The 15,852-nt window shown below is 41.1% G+C and overlaps 2 protein-coding genes across 3 annotated transcripts in view; one reads left to right on the top strand and one right to left on the bottom strand.

Moving 5' to 3' along the window:
• Nucleotides 1-2,703: 2,703 nt before the first annotated feature.
• On the bottom strand, nucleotides 2,704-9,113 carry zgc:66427 (uncharacterized protein LOC406256 homolog). The gene is made up of 5 exons (XM_044369277.1): nucleotides 8,311-9,113; nucleotides 6,398-6,493; nucleotides 6,177-6,282; nucleotides 4,358-4,459; nucleotides 2,704-2,782 (listed from the first exon to the last, which is right to left on the bottom strand). The coding sequence occupies exons 1-4, from the start codon at nucleotides 8,834-8,836 to the stop codon at nucleotides 4,402-4,404; spliced, it is 786 nt and encodes a 261-aa protein (XP_044225212.1). The 5' UTR covers nucleotides 8,837-9,113; the 3' UTR covers nucleotides 2,704-2,782; nucleotides 4,358-4,401.
• A 929-nt stretch (nucleotides 9,114-10,042) lies between these two features.
• Nucleotides 10,043-15,852, top strand: part of tep1 (telomerase-associated protein 1) — a 30,524-nt gene continuing 24,714 nt past the window's right edge. The window contains exons 1-10 of one of the 2 annotated variants that reach the window (XM_044367556.1): nucleotides 10,043-10,236; nucleotides 10,982-11,502; nucleotides 11,646-11,855; nucleotides 12,039-12,188; nucleotides 12,836-13,000; nucleotides 13,096-13,233; nucleotides 13,543-13,614; nucleotides 13,900-14,024; nucleotides 14,610-14,767; nucleotides 15,712-15,821. In XM_044367556.1, the coding sequence (XP_044223491.1) occupies nucleotides 10,984-11,502; nucleotides 11,646-11,855; nucleotides 12,039-12,188; nucleotides 12,836-13,000; nucleotides 13,096-13,233; nucleotides 13,543-13,614; nucleotides 13,900-14,024; nucleotides 14,610-14,767; nucleotides 15,712-15,821 (1,647 nt within the window). In that variant the 5' untranslated portion in view covers nucleotides 10,043-10,236; nucleotides 10,982-10,983. The remainder of the gene's footprint in view (nucleotides 10,237-10,981; nucleotides 11,503-11,645; nucleotides 11,856-12,038; nucleotides 12,189-12,835; nucleotides 13,001-13,095; nucleotides 13,234-13,542; nucleotides 13,615-13,899; nucleotides 14,025-14,609; nucleotides 14,768-15,711; nucleotides 15,822-15,852) is intronic. The other variant, XM_044367555.1, reaches the window with a different exon arrangement.

Raw genomic sequence — 15,852 nt, 5'->3', positions numbered from 1 at the left:
TGTTTTTATACCAGAGTAAAAGGCAGATTGTCCATATCTTGGGGATGCAGAAACCACGGTGGTGACTCTTTGAAAAACATTCTCATCTAATACATCGGTCTCAAAGCGCAGGGCAGACAGGGGGGGAAAAAAATCGGGTGCCCTGCTTTTCAAAACCAAGGATTTAGGGACATTTATACAAAATACCATCCTTGGTTGGATAGGAGCTAGTTTGTACACAGAGCGTTTAGTTAGCATTGGTAAAAATTGAGGTATTGCACCACACAGCTTAGAGGGGGTAAGAAATAAAACGAGAGTAACGTGGGGTTTTTAGATTGTCCTGTTATCTTTATCGACAACCCAACCACCACCACCAAAACCTCCCCCCCCCACCCCCCCCCCCAAAAACACACACACACACACACACACACAAACACCCCACCCCTCCCAGCCAAAGTATACAACGTCATAACTTATCACCACAACAAATGTAACATCTAATGATCAATGCACCTCGTCCTCGGCACTCTCTCACACTATGCCTCCAATGCACATACAGGCAGACTTTTGGCATTAGTTTTCTATTCTTCAATACAAAAAAAATATATATATATGAGAAACATGCACAGGGCTGCCCTCTAGTGGCGGGACAAGTCGTAGCACCTCAGACTGCAGGATACCAGGGACTACAAGAGGGGAAAAAAAAAAAAAAAAAAAAAAAAAAGGGCCAGGGTGAACAATCTGGCCGGTAGGAAACCCGTGCACCGGGCCGACCTCTGTGCTGATCCATAACCACTGCAGGAAAGAGATTTTAACACATGGAACCGACTCGCCTTTTGAGCAGGCAGCGAAAGCAATCAATTCATGTTTTTTTTTTTTTTTGTTTGTTTTTTTTTGTTCTCTCCCCGTTCCCCCCCCCCCCCCGGCCTGGGTACAACCTGTATCAGACAGCATCTGTCGAGCAGCCTCGCTTCGCTGTTGGGCTTCCACCTCAGTTCAGCCATTTAAAAAAAAAAAAAAAAAAAAAAAAAAAATCCCACACTACAAATAACCTGCTTGCACAAGAACCCCTTCACCAGGCAAAGGCAATCAACACACACACACATACACACACACACACAGAAAAAGGCAAAGGAAAGCCATGTAGCACATTAAGCGATAATCATGATCATAATGTGGTAATATAATAGCTAAAATCCTAAAAATAGGGAAGGGGAGGGGAGGGGGGGCTAGTTATGTAATTATTAACCATCATCTGTCCATAGCCTCCAGTGTCGGGAAAGAGGGTGGGGGAGGGGGGGAGGCAGATACCACATGGTGTAAACATGCCCCAAAAATACATCCCTCAGTCCCTTTATCCCTCCCCGATCTGGCATTAAAATAACCAGATGGCGAAAACCGTCGCTTCGGGTCTGGTCCAAAAAATCCGGACTATACCCCAGAGAGTGTTTGAGAATGAAGAGGGAGAAGAGGAGAGGGGGGGGTAGCGGGACCCAAACCGCATTCAGAGTAGACCGTGATCCACGTTTGCGTACCAATGCCACACGTTAACAGGATGTTGCAAGAGTGACATAAGTTTAAAAAAAAAAAAAAAAAACCCGCTTGACCAAGCAGACTTGTGGGCGATTTACAGTAAACACACACACACACACACACACACACACACACACACACACACACTTTTCCTAAGAATATACAGTCATGCTCAGGACATTTCCTGTCCCTGGTCATCATCTGGACGCATACGCACACTCACACACACAACTTTATCCCAGACTTTGTGTAAAACAAACAAACAAAACAAAAGAAAACAAAAAAAGAAAAATCAGCCTTGAGGGACAAAAGTGCTCAAATCGGTGCCAACACCAGCGCTACTATGGCCCTATGAAATGCCTACAAACCTTCCTAAAAAAAAAAACACTCACCAAGTAGCAGCACATTAAACTCAGCGCTAACTTAACCACCTACAAGAAACTGACCTACTCAGAAAAAAAAAAAAAAAATAGCCCCCAAACTTCCCCTGAAATGTTTACAGATAATAGAAAACAGAAAAAACACCAAGCGACGGCGGCCCCCCCATTCACCAATAAAAAAAATAAAATAAAAAAAACAAGCCCTCAACCTCCAGCTAGCTCAAAAAAAATAAAGCAACGTTTGTATGGTAACAGTTCACGCTTTCAGTATGAGGTCGGTTCATTTGGGGGGTTTAGCCGAGGAAAGAAACATTCATCCGATGTATGACATGGAACAATACTCTTTTTGAAAAATACTTGATAAAATGACCGATCCCGTTCAGAGGGAGAAAAAATACACAGGAGAGGATCCAGAGTCACAGTTAAGACAACTTTTTTTTTGTATGTTTGTTTGTTTTTGCGTTCCTCCCCAAGTTCAACATCTTTCTGGGGGCAAGTTCCATCGTTTCTGGGATGATAATATTTTATTTGTCATATTTTTTTTTTTGTATGTTCTGCTCGTTCAAGTCCATTAAAAATAGAAACGGGAACCCATCCGCTTCTGTTCCAACAAAGGGGGGTCTCGACCGGAGATTTAGACGGAGCGGCTGCTGTTGTTGGCTTTGTACTGTTGGGAGTTTGAGTTTGCTTGAAATGGTCTAGACCGGGTTCGAATGGACTGATCCGGATTGGAGAGCGTCGGGGGGCGTCGCTATCTGTAGCTTTCCTCTTAGGATCGTCTGTTCTCCGCTCAAATAAAAAGGTTTGCGTCTGAGAGGGACAGTGGGCTTTAATTTGTTCAATTACACATTTTTTTTTATTGAGATTTCATTGGGATTCAGTGTAGTCTCCTGTAAGAGAGGAGAAAAAAAAGAGACAAAGTGACCATTAGTGGTGCATCCTGTAATGACTGTATTTAAATAAAGTCTACAACAATATGTGAAATATGACAGATATCAATTTAGGGCTGCAACTAACGATTATTTTCATTAGATTATTTTCATTTTCAATTAATTGTTTAGTCTATAAAATATCATCAGCCTACATCGGTGTCTTTCCTCTGTGGGAAAACCCCATGCCTGTGGACGCTGATGTTTGGTGTTGTGACCGTTCTCATCTTATGTCTTTCAAACACGTTAAACTCAATGCAGGAAACATCTGTTTACTGGCAACATCTGTTTACATTGGCTGTGTAATAAATACAGCTGCTACCGACCACAATGTGTCCACAAGAGCACAAGAGTCCTGAAAACTGGCATCAGCTCAGATTTTTTTTAATCTTGTTTAATTCCTCATTTAAATCCACATTCTGCTAATTTTACTGCTTGAATTTAGAAAATCATTTAATCTGCAGTTTTTGGGCTTTTTTTTTTTGTCAGATTCTAAATATGGTTTTGATGACGTAGTAAGTTTGGATATTGGTGCCAAAATGCAGCTATCGCATCGACACTAGTGTTAAAACATTTCAGAAAATCAAATATCAAAAAATACTGATCCTAATAATGAAAATGATGAGTAATTATTGTTGATGAGCTAATGTTTGACACTGATTATGTCATTTTTTTTGTATTTACTGTAGTCTGCAGATTCCACATTCACCAAATGAATCACAGTCGTCCTTGTGACTCTTCTGTGTTATTATGCAATACGCTATTGTGCTATGAAGAGGGCTATAATCTAGAGATCCGTCAATTAATCAATTTGTCGATTGACAGCAAATATTTTTAAATATTTTGATAAATGAATAATCTTTTTGTTTTTAACAACAAACATTTTCTGGTTCCAGCTTCTCAAATGTGACTATTTCCTCTTTTCCTTGAGAAACATTTCATAGACTAAATGATTAATCGATTACTTGAGAAAATGATCAGCAGATTAATCGATAGTGAAAATAATCGTTAGTCGCAACTCCGCTATATTCTACTCTAGCGACACCTTTGTAGATTCTGGTTTATTACATCATAGCTGCTTCTCACAAACATGGTTTAGGTTTGTCTCAGGGTTCCCACGCCTTCTTAAACATCAAATTCAAGGACTTTTCCAGGCTCCAGTTGCCTCAAATTCAAGGCCCCCAACACGGAATAGTTTGAGACACGGATCAGGATTAATTACTGTTACAACACAGAGTTTTTATAATGAGAACTAGCAGGCTTTACAGAAGCTCACAGACTATGTGGTCTCTTGTCTTCTTCGAGCACTTTCAATAACCCACATCTATTTATGTCTTCTCTCAAAAAAGGCCTTGATTTTTTAAAAAAAAAATTTTTACCCCCTCAAATTCACAAACTTTAAAGGATTTCAAGGACCCGTGGGAACCCAGATGCTTGCATTATCTCAACAGAAGCATTGTTATGCTGAACACTGTGACTAGTTTCATGTCCTGGTTACTGAGTCACACTCACACGCACACACACACACACACATACCTGAGTCTGGTTGGTCACTGCGGGGAACACATGTGACCTGTGAGTCAATCGAAGGGATGTTCGGGGCAGCAGGGCTTCACCTTGGACCAGGAATCAATGCAGCTACAGACAAAGAGGTGGAGACACGGAGACGTTATTACATTCTGATTAACTCATGTTAATGTGCCGAAAAGCTCTTACGGTGTGTTTTTGACAGCAGCGTCTCCCGCATGACTTAATCCACTTACACCCAGTGTGAAACCAGACTAAATGTAATCACCGCAGTGGGCTGTGATTAAGTTTAAGGGCTCTCTGGCTTCTTAAGTGAGACGGGACCAGGAGTAAAAGACGCCAGAAAGCAGGAGCTCATGAGCTAATCGCTAATAAATGCAACTCTACTTTCCTGGTGTAGTACGCGGCTTTGTTGTACTGTGTGATTATGTTCGGCTCTGTCGTCCTTTTTTTTTTTTTTGATTCTGAAATTCAAGGTTTTTTCCAAATCTCAGCTGCTCCACTGGGCGGACCAGAATTTGCAATTACAACAGCCAAAAGGCCACACCTAAAAAAATTAAAAAAAAATAAAAACCTGTGGTACAAAACGGAGAGCCGACACTTTTTCCACCGATACAAAAGACAGACGTGTTTTATGGTTTCTTTATCTGAGCTGAACGTATCTGATTTAATCCCGAGTGTCAACGTTCTCTCTCTCGTATCACGTCTGCTTATTGTTGTTGATTTTACAACACCTTGAACAAACAATGATACCTTTGACCAAAAAAAAAAAAAAAAAAAAGAAGAAGAAGAAGAAGAAAAAAAAAAAAAAGAAGCATAAATGATCTTCCTTATGGCAGATTGCCTAATCTCTGTGTATTTCATGTCTCAGCAAATCCATTCTCACAACTGTGCTGAAATTTACAGGAAACTAAGAAAAAGCTCCTTGGAAGTTTGGGGGAAAAACTCTTCGACATTACAGCATGCTTCGAGAATGACTTGCTCATGATTTGTAGTAAATGGGCTGAAACATGCGTAGCGTTAAGCAATAGTGGTCCTTTCACAGTGTCACGGTTATTTATTTTTCCTAGAAGTTTCCAAACTCTTATAAAACACTTGGCCGGCTGATCTGGTGGATCTGTGACTACATCTGATTACTTTTTAATGATCGTGCTGTTGTTGTGACACTTGTGAAATCTCTGCTGACAAATATCCATGTTATGTACTTGCATACTAAATTATTAGAGGACTGAAGTATTTATCAAGTCACTCTTGAAACTGCACTTACTGGATTAGTTGCCAACTACTAAATTAATCAGCATATTAAATGTATTGATAGTTTCTATGACAGTAAACTGAATATCTTTATATTGTAGACTGTTGCTCGGGACAAAAGAAGACATTTTAGGACGTCATCTTGGATTTTTGGGAAACACTGATTGACATTTTCACCATTTTCTGACACTTTATGGAGCAAACAACTGATCAATAATGAAAATAATCATCAGTTGCAGCCCTAATTTTGCAGTATGTTCAAAAATGATGCTGCTGCTCGATGGTTTCTAAACATGATACCTTCTGAGAATATCACATCATAGTCAAGGACAACGAGTCGCTGCTGTGATTATAAGTATGAGTAGTGATATGTGCGCTTGTACAAAAACAACCTTTGCTTCCTTAATTTACAGAAACTCAGCCTGGTTACCACACTCTTTCAGATCTGGAAACAACTAAATACACTTTTACAACCGTGTGCACAATCTCACCTGCACTCATTTGCATTCTACCGCTCTCCTTTTCTGTTTTATCTGTCCGCATTTTATTATTTTATGAACGTGAGCTTGGTTACCTCTTATGGTAGACACACAGGCAGGCCAGCCTGGCGATGGTCTCTCCCTGTACCAGATCCTCCAAACAGATGGAGCACTCGCCGCTGTCTTTACTGAGCACATCCGCTGTAAACACACACACACACACAGAAACCATCAGCGTTTCCAGCCTTTTTTTATTTTATTTAAAAAAAAAAAAAAAACACATCCGTTGGAGTCATTTCCGTGATCTGATACTTACTATTGTAAGGTAAGGGAGGAGATGTGAGGCAGCTCAACAGGTGATCCTCAATCCGACCCCCCGGGAAAGGCTTCGAGCAGAAAGGACAGCGGATATCTGCACGGAGACAACGGAGTCCAGATTAACACGCCGTCGTGTCACGGCGAGACATAAATGATAGATGATGCACACATCACATTGAGCGCAGGCACCCCGTGTTCGGACATCTAGATTACACGGGGCCGACTTTACACAGTCAGCAAAGTGTAAGAGCTGTATTCTCGTCCTGGAGACAGCGCGAATGATGTTACCTTGAGTGTAACTGACCCCAAATAGTCTGAAGCTTTATTTGACTGCGTGCGCCACAGAAAACAGTGACTCCGGGCTGCCATGGCCACAGCCGTCCACGGATGGGACGGTGCCTTGCTGCCCTACATTCTCCTCCTCCATGTAGGAGCCGCTGCCAGGCAGCACTGAGCGGGCATGTCAAGTTTTGACCCATTTCTCTACACTTGCTAGAGGGCTGGCCTGGGAAACCCACCACCACCCTGTTGTGTTTTGGCACGAAATGCCACGTTCGTCGTCACCCCGCCACATTTCTTTGCGTTTGATGATCTAATCCGGACCAAAAAAGGCAATTTTACTTCCTCTACACACTCATGTTCCCCTTCTGTTGAACTTTAACCACAGGGCGACGGTTGGTTACTTAATGTTTTGAACTTGCGAGCTGCAGGAATAACCGTTGACGACCATTGTCAATAGGCTTTGAGACATGAAAGAGTTTGTATGTCACCACTTCTAGTTTTACACCACCGGCTCTGCTTCGTACAATGGGGTCTCTGATTAATACAGTCGTCATGCAAGCACGGGAAAGAAGATTATCTGTTCAGGAATGTAAATTCCTCAAATAATCCATTTTAATTTCAGACTGGGTAGATTGTGGGTTTTGACGGGAGATATTTTGATACAAAATCAATAGTTTGATATAAAATAAGTGCTGTCTTGGAGTTCAAACAGCTTTTCTTGACCTTAAAGACTGCTGTGGGGTGAAATGTTGCTTTTTTTTCCCTTGAATATATTTTTTTACTGTTATCAGAATCAGCTTTATTGGCCAAGTATGTTTACGCATCCAAGGAATTTGACTCCAGTTTCTAGTAGATCTCAATGTACTTACACGCAACAATGTTCAGAAAGATTAACAAAGGAAAACAAAGATAATTCAACATAACCATATCACTGTTCTCTACCTACAAGTAAGTGGGTGGAAATATAGGAACATAAATATAGAAATAAGTAGACGACAACTCACAATGTCTGTAAACAGGATACAAGTAGTGCAAAGAGAAAGTGATGTTACTTTATATACATGCAGTCGGTGGTTATGCACAGTATAGACAAGCTGCTAAAATATACAGTGATGAATATGTTGATATTTTGTTGCACATTTTGTATTTTGAACTAAAATCTATATATAATCTGTGACTACAGTAGGTATTATAGTGTTACAGGGTTACTGCACAGTGACTCATGTCATGTCACTGTTATGTCTGAGTCAAGTGAACCATCTTTACACATTTCTTGGTCGTTATATTCACATTCCTATTATTTTTTCTCTGATCACATGTCACCTCTTCTGTTTTTTGGGGGGGATACATATCAGCTGTTTTATGGAAGCTTTGACCGTCGTGCGCAGAATTTCTGTCTCATTAAAGGTATTTAGATGTTGGGTCATTTTGTTTTGCTTTATTTGTCAAGCTTGAAAAATCGCATTTGAGCTGTGTTAACATCTACAAACAGAAAGCACAATCAACCTCTGTTGGAGGCCAGCCAGTTATTGTGGTTTAGTGTTACTTATAGGGCACAAAAGCTTGAAAAAAAAGAGAAATTACATGTATGGAAAAATGCTGCCGCTTTGTGTGAATATGTTAACTTACTGCCATGTCGGTTGTTGACACGGTAAAGGCCGATCCAAGCCTCTGACACCGGCCGCTGGTGTGTGCCTCGGACCCGGGCGGATCTTGCGCCGACGCTGCGGGCGGAAGAGTGCCGATTCCCGGGCAGCCGCTCGGAAAAAGTGCGGTGGGGCGTGCGGCCTGTCTCCACTTCGGGCTGGTGCTCCGCGTCGACGGGAGCCTCCGGGCTCACATTCCCGTCCTCCTCGGGCTTCCCCTCGCTGTTGTTGTCGTCCGCAGGTGACGCCTGGCTGATGCTGGAGGGGATGCTGTGGTGGTCAGCGGGGCTGCCGTCGGCGCTCGCCCCATGCTGCCCGAGGTCCGAGTCGCTGCCTTCCTCCGAGCGGCTCCGGTTGGCCTCCGTGTCCTCAAAGCTCCCGGAGAAGTCCACCATGAGACTGGTGGGCCTGGTACAGCGGGGGCGCCGGTAGGAATCCCGCTTTGTGCCATCTTTTCCGAAAGCAGAGGGAACCGGCTCTTCCTGTAGGCGGCTTGCTCTCGTCCCCATCTCTGGCCGGCTGCAGCTAATTCAGCCGAGCTGCTTCCTCAACGCGAACCGCGACACAACAAGGTGGACGAGTTCACCTCAAAACGACCCTTAAACTGTCAAATATTCGGCTGTGAGGTTTAAATAATAACCACTGCCTGGCAACCGAGCTCTACGAGGACGTTAGAAGTAGTCCGACGTCGCTTCTGTGGCCTCAGTTTGTCCTTTCTGTCCACATTTTCCTTTCTTTTTTGACGTGCCCGTTTGTCGCTACTGCAGCGGAAATAGAGCGTTCTCGCTTCCTCCTATGAGCCGCACACACACACAGTTACGGTAACGTCATCGTGTTTCCCGTTTGTCCTCGTTTGTTTGTTTTTTCTTAAGTTACAACAGAACAGAAAGAGAAACACATGTTCATCATGAGATTTTATTATTATTTTTAGCTAAGTTTCATATTCATAAATGTAAGTTTGTCAAACAAAAACTCCCTTCTCAAGTTTTTCTTAAAGAATGTGACCTGCACTAATAAGAAGGCTGTAAAAACTCTAAATGAGTGTATTTTTTAATGTCTTTATTTAACTAGTCTATCATTCTATTCTATCCTATTATTATTATATTTATTTATATACTTATTTAGGTATTCGCTGTTTTTATTCTTATTTTAATTATTTTTTTCTTTCTATTTCTTATGTGTTGTTTGTGAACTCCATCTGGCATTTTGTTCTTAAGAATGTATCTTGTTTATTGTACTTAATGAAGGTTAAAAAAAAAGCTCCAACTCATTAAAAATCAGAAATGTGCGCATACAGTTAGCACGCTCCAATGATTTAAAAAAAAAACCCAAAACAAACAGATTTTATTGCCTACCTTTTCTGTAAAGTTATTTATCTATTATTTATTATTATTATTAGTTATCATGTTGACTGTATTAACAAACTGAAAGTGAAGTCCTGTATGTTTTCTTTATTTCATTATGATACCTAATTATTTTCTGTTTCTTTTTTAATGTCACATGTTGTAAGTGACGCTTTCTATAAATAAAGTGGAGGGGGGAAATCTAAACATTAAAGAATATATTCACGTTAATATATTTTTGTGTTTGTAAGCGATTTGTAAGCGATTATTGTTTATGCTGCTTTCACATTCTAGCCCTTATTTGACTTTTTAATTTTAATAATTTGGGAGTAGGCACCGATATGTGCGTTATTACGGTAAAAAAGTACACAATATTACCCACCAATCAGCGCTCTCTAACCAGGCAGCTGGTCGTATGAGGAAATTTACTGTAAACTGGAACCGATTCATCGCTTCAACCCACTGAATGACTCCACATGACACCAAAGGCTGATATTAAACATCAAGAGACACGTTTTTTTCAGAGTCAGCGACCTGTCTGCGGTGTTAAAACTGTGTTCTTTGCGGTGAGTTGTCTGCGTCAAGCATTACTACCTACCACACCTATGCAAACTTGAGTCATAACAGAGAAGTTGTTGGAGGAAACACCTTGTCCGTGGTCTCAGTTTAGGCCAGTAGCTGTAGTGATATGATTTTCTGTCTTATAGCTAAATAACAGATTTTCCTCCACACAGTCTAGCAGTTTAAACTTTACATCTACATGAATATAAAGTGGTATTTTGTCAACATGAAGAAGGAGATTGGAGCACACCAAAAACTCAGTTCTTCATCTTATTAAAACTTATTGGTGTTTATTTAAACATTTTCTTGCAGTGGAAGAGTTCTAATGTAGTCCAGAGCTGGATTTCGGGTGTCTGTTCATGTTGGCAAAAATACTTTTCAACAGTTTCACCAGTACTTGGCTGACATATACTACTGTGTGGAGGATTTCTGATTTCCATAGTATTTTACTATTTTTTTTAATGTTATATATGCATTACTGTGCTCCTGGTGTCTAATGAAACTCTCTCTAATCTATGTGGACTTTGTCCAGACTTTGCTCCCTTTTTATGGATGGTTTTCTTTAAGCAACACACCCTTAACTACTGTAGTACAATGCTTGTTTAAACAGTTAAAGGAATGCTACTTAACAGCTTATACATCGCTATACTTCATGCTGTGTAGGGTTTTGAAGGTTTGTGTTTGTCAGTAAGAGGTGGAGCTCAGATTTGTGATGACCTTTGACCTTCTGATTGATGTGTTTCTCTACAGAGATGAGGGAGCTGACTTTGCAGCAGCCAAACATGGCCCCGGGAGAGCAGCAGCAGCAGCAGCAGGCCACATATGGGAGAAGTTTGGCTTCCAGCTATGCTCCTCCGAATCTGGAGAATAAGTATTTAGTGCCGACGTCCACGCTGATACCACAGCCAAGCTCTCCCCTTTTAACATTTTCAGCGCAGCCCTCCTCCTGCCCGTCTCTCCAGCCCTCCAGCCTGCCTTCCACGTCTTCCACCCTCCTCTTCAGCTCCTCCTTCTCGCCCTCCCTCCTCAGCACCGAGAACAAGCTCCTAAATAGCGACTCATCCCGTCTCTCCTTTCCCTTAACCTCCTCGACATCGATCCCCATTAACTCTCTGCTCTCCACATCTCTGGCCAGCGGCGCTCTGCTCAATCGCTTTGCTCATCCTCCCTCATTCCTTCATCCTGGTCCGGACGGAGAACAGAAGAAGGGCGACGGAGGAGATGAAGGCAGAGAGGAAATATCTGAAGCCTGTTTTGAAGAAACAAGTGTGGTACATGAGATGCTCTTCATTTTTTAACTTTTTTGCACAAACTGATAATGAAATTAACTGGAATGGTGATACTCTTAAGTGTAATATTCTGAATAATCTCATTTTGTGGTACTAATGTTTTCACCTGATGTTTTTTTAATCAGCAATACTCTGAGGAAGACGATGTGTTGCCCGAAGAGGAGAAGGAGATGGAGGAGGAGGAGGAGGACGCTGGCTCAACCATGGAGTTACCTGTCCTGGAAACAGAGATGAGCAACCAGGAACACGACCAAACTATAATCAGCAGACAGGAGGAGTTTGCTGAGGTTGATAGAGGAAAAGAAGATATTGAAGAGGAGATGAAAGATAAAAAGGTAGAAGAAGATATTATACAGGATACTGAATGTCATATGTAAATAGTCTTTATTTTGTTTAGTTTTTGGTGCTGTCTTTGAGGCCCTCCTGTGTCCCGTGTTCTTATTTCATGCAGTAATTAACGTGACTCTTATGAGCTGTAAATAATTAATTCTTCATCGCCTTCCTCTCTTGTCCTTCAGTATCTCCTGCTGAACACCGTGTGTTGCTCCTTGGTCAATAAGTGTACTCCACCAGGACAGAAAGACTGGGACTCGGAGGAGAGTGTGTGGACCAGGATCAAAAACCTAGCGAAGGACATTTCCGTCAACGACCCGCAGTTTCTTCTCAAGGTGCGGACGCATGTCTTCGTGTTTGTTGGTGTATCTGAGGCTGTTTTTTTATTTGCAGAAACAAGCAGAGCGTATCTACACTCTGAATGTGGACTTTTATATGAACTTAACTGGCAACGTTTCGACCTTAGTACGTCTTCATCAGGCTAATAGATAACATGATAAAGCAAGATATACAATATATCTGCAAAAAAATAGATTACCTCATGACGTCATACTCAACTAATCTAGCAAAGCAAACCAGAAAAACACTCATTGTCAAAAAATACAGTAATCATAGAAAATCACTTGATACATAGGAAATGTTTAAATATGTTTTAAGAAAGGGGGGAGTACACAATATAAGACAACAACTTTAAAGATTGAATAGACCCCATTGACTAGAAAAAAATCTATTGCGTTATGAATTGAAACACAGTTTATCCTTTATGTGCCATGTGTTATTTTTACTGGAGCACCCCGCTACATAATTGTCTGTAAACACAGCTGATTGTCGTAGTAGCATCTTCTTTTTCATTCTCAGATCAGATATTCTGATGTAACCGAGTGAAGTTGGTTCAGTAGTGACAGTGCACAGTGCAGCAGTGAGAGGTTAGACTCATTTTCATCAGTCATATATATAGTCTGTTCTTTCTTTTTTCATCCAGGTGGCAGTTTACACCCGACAGGAGCTGAACATCCGCATCACAGCGAACTTCTTACTGGCTCTGGCTGCCAATCAGCCTTTCACCAAGCCTCATGTCCGCAGATACTTCTGCGCTGCTGTACAGCTGCCCTCAGATTGGCTGGAAGTAGTGAGAATCTACAGCACAGTGAGTCTGACTGAGCATCTATGGTTGAATCTCGATGTGTCGCCCCCCCCCCCACCTCTCTGTCCAGTCTAAACCACACGTTTGTCTGTTTCCAGTGCTTCAGCCGCTCGCTGCCGATGTGCCTGAAGAAGGCGATGGCCGACAAGTTCAAGCAGTTCAGCGAGTATCAGCTGGCCAAATACAACACACGCAAACACCGCTGCAAGCACAGCCGCAACAGACGCAAAGGCAAGGTATAGAAAAATTTGTTTTCATTCTCTTGTTTTATAATTTCTGTAGATATAAACACATTAAATACAATTATTAACAATATTACAGCCCTTTTACTAATACAGAGATAGAGAACTGTCTGTTAATGAGACTGTTAAGTGTGTTTCCTGATCTCTCTTATGGTAACAAAAACATTTAAACCCACGCACTCTTAAGTTGTCTCAGCTGGTGCATAGTTTCTCTTTTCGTAGAATAGATGGTGAAAAGTCTAATTTCTCGTAATGAACACTTAATGAATAGTTTGTTCTACGTACATTATCTGTGATTTCCAGAAACCAACTGATGTGCAGCTGAAAAAGTGGGCGAACTTGCTCAGATCAGATGCATCTATGCTGAAGAAACTTGTGAGTCAATATACTTTTATATTGTGTCATGAAATACAGTTTTTGGTTGTTTTTAAATTTTGAGTCATATTCAATGTAGTGTTGGAGATTTGTATCTATTGCAGATTATGAATTTAAAACCGTATTTGTAATAAGAATTGATATAATTTCTGATCACTAAAACCACTCTTCTTGGTGTTTTACAAGAACGTTTATATTTCCTGCACACTTTCTGTCATAGAGTTTTCTTTGCGTAGCGGCACACCGGGAAACGTCTTGATTGTAACAGTGTTTGTGTTTATGCAGCTGCAGGTAGAAGGCAAAAAAGTGGTGGTGGATAAAAAGCAGAGTGAGTTCAGTATGAAGAAGATGATCAAGAAGCTTCACATTAAAGAACCAGCTGAACACGTTATGGCCATCCTGGGAAGAAAGTAAGACACACACACACTAATGACTTCCACAGAGCCTGTACATGCTTAATGTATCACTTAATCAGTTGGTTAAATTAAAGTAGCTGTTAAGTATTTTTCACATAGAGTGAGCCCAGATATAACATTCTACTTTAATTTACTCCTCATTTCTTTTCTCCTGTGATGGAAAATAAAAATATATTGTGTGTTCTATTTCTAGGAAGTGTAAAAATACTTTACATTTTTTATTTGTATAAAATATCTTTTAGTGTTTGCATCAGTTTTACATGCACCAACACACAAATGCAAATTTCAGGCAAGTGAAAATGTGCACAATAGTCCAGCTACCTGCACAAGAACCACAATCTCTGTTACTTAAGAGTGTTTCTTCAGAGGAAACTGAACATTTGCTGTCCTTCAGTGTTTCTTTAATGCATTCTTTAGACAGTGTGAAGGTAGATGAATAGACAGAGGAATGGAGACGTGGGAGAAAAATGCTTCACTCTCCTTTTGTGATATCTTTGTCGTACTAGAGGCGAGTGACTTTACCACTGTCTCTGGGCGTGTCCTGCTTCCACTTCATGCTGTGTGGTGTGTTTGTCCCAGGTATCCTGCTGACCTGAAGGCGTTCACCCGCAGTGGGATGAAAGGTGTTTGGGACAGAGAGAGAGCCAGTCAGCGAATGAAGCTGAAACAGCCAGAGACGTGGGAACGGCTGCTCAGTCAGGAGGGCAACAAGGCCGCCACCTGGGAGAAGCTCATAGGTCTGATGAGTGTATATATAAATATGTACAGTTTTTAAAAAATTGCCCTCAAAATGTCAAGATGCTCCATGAATGTATCTAGTGAAATTTGACTGGAGGCTTTTTTTCCAGCAGTTGTGTGTTTCATATTTACACAAGTTCCTCATATGTGTGTTTAAAAAAAAAAAAAAAAAGTTGCATCTTGGCGTTTAATTGTGCAACATGCAGACGCTTGCTGGCCAAAGTAGTGTCATCACTCATCCATCCTGTCCCAGGACAAGACGATCGCAAACAAATTAATCAGTTATCACACAAAAACTTATCTTCTTTTATCTTTTTATTCCTATAATAAGTTCTGTTATACTGGTAATAATTGCAATATGTGAAATAATAATTTAAAAAAGATGACATGCAGAAATATACAGTTAAAGGACCAGTGTGTAAGATTTAGTGGCATCTAGCGATTGTTGCAGATTGCAACCAACTGAATACCCCTCCCCTTCCAAGCGTGTAGGAGAACCTACAGTGACCGCGAAACTCGCAAAAAACGTGAAAGGTCCTCTCTACAGCCAGTGTTTGGTTTGTCCGTTCTGGGCTACCGTAGAAACATGGCGGTGCAACATGGCGGGCTCTGTGGAAGAGGACCTGCTCCCTATGTAGATATAAGGGGCTCATTCTAAGCTAAGGAAAACACAACAATTATTATTTTCAGGTGATTATACACTAATTAAAACATACTTATAAATATTATATTCCATTTCTGCCAATAGATCCCCCTAAATCCTACACACCGGTCCTTTAAAACTACTTGTGCATATAATGTACAGCACAACACGCTCTACATACGAGTCCACATATACATTTGTTTGAAAACACACACTTGTGTATTACAAACTTACAAACATTCAAACACGAATGTGTCCACGCTCACACACACACTGACAGATAATGTCTCTACTGTGCAGACAACAAGTCTCTTCCATTCATGGCCATGCTGAGGAACCTGAGGAACATGATCACTCAGGGCATCAGTGAGGTTCATCACCAGAAGATCCTCAGCAGACTGACCAATAAGGTGAGACGCACCGTAGTCAAGCTCTTCCTAA

This window comes from Thunnus albacares, chromosome 12 (genome assembly GCF_914725855.1).
Source record: "Thunnus albacares chromosome 12, fThuAlb1.1, whole genome shotgun sequence".
In the NCBI taxonomy this organism is placed as follows: domain Eukaryota; kingdom Metazoa; phylum Chordata; class Actinopteri; order Scombriformes; family Scombridae; genus Thunnus; species Thunnus albacares.
Note: the sequence above shows the minus strand (reverse complement) of the source record. Positions and strands in the feature narration are given on the sequence as shown.

Excerpts from the sequence above, each read along its gene's own strand:
- zgc:66427 (XM_044369277.1), bottom strand. The coding sequence starts at position 8,836 with ATGGGGACGAGAGCAAGCCGCCTACAGGAAGAGCCGGTTCCCTCTGCT. Across the intron at positions 6,283-6,397 it reads TCCTCCCTTACCTTACAATA|CGGATGTGCTCAGTAAAGAC; the intron begins GTAAGTATCAGA and ends GTGTGTTTACAG. Across the intron at positions 4,460-6,176 it reads CTGTGTGTCTACCATAAGAG|CTGCATTGATTCCTGGTCCA; the intron begins GTAACCAAGCTC and ends CTTTGTCTGTAG.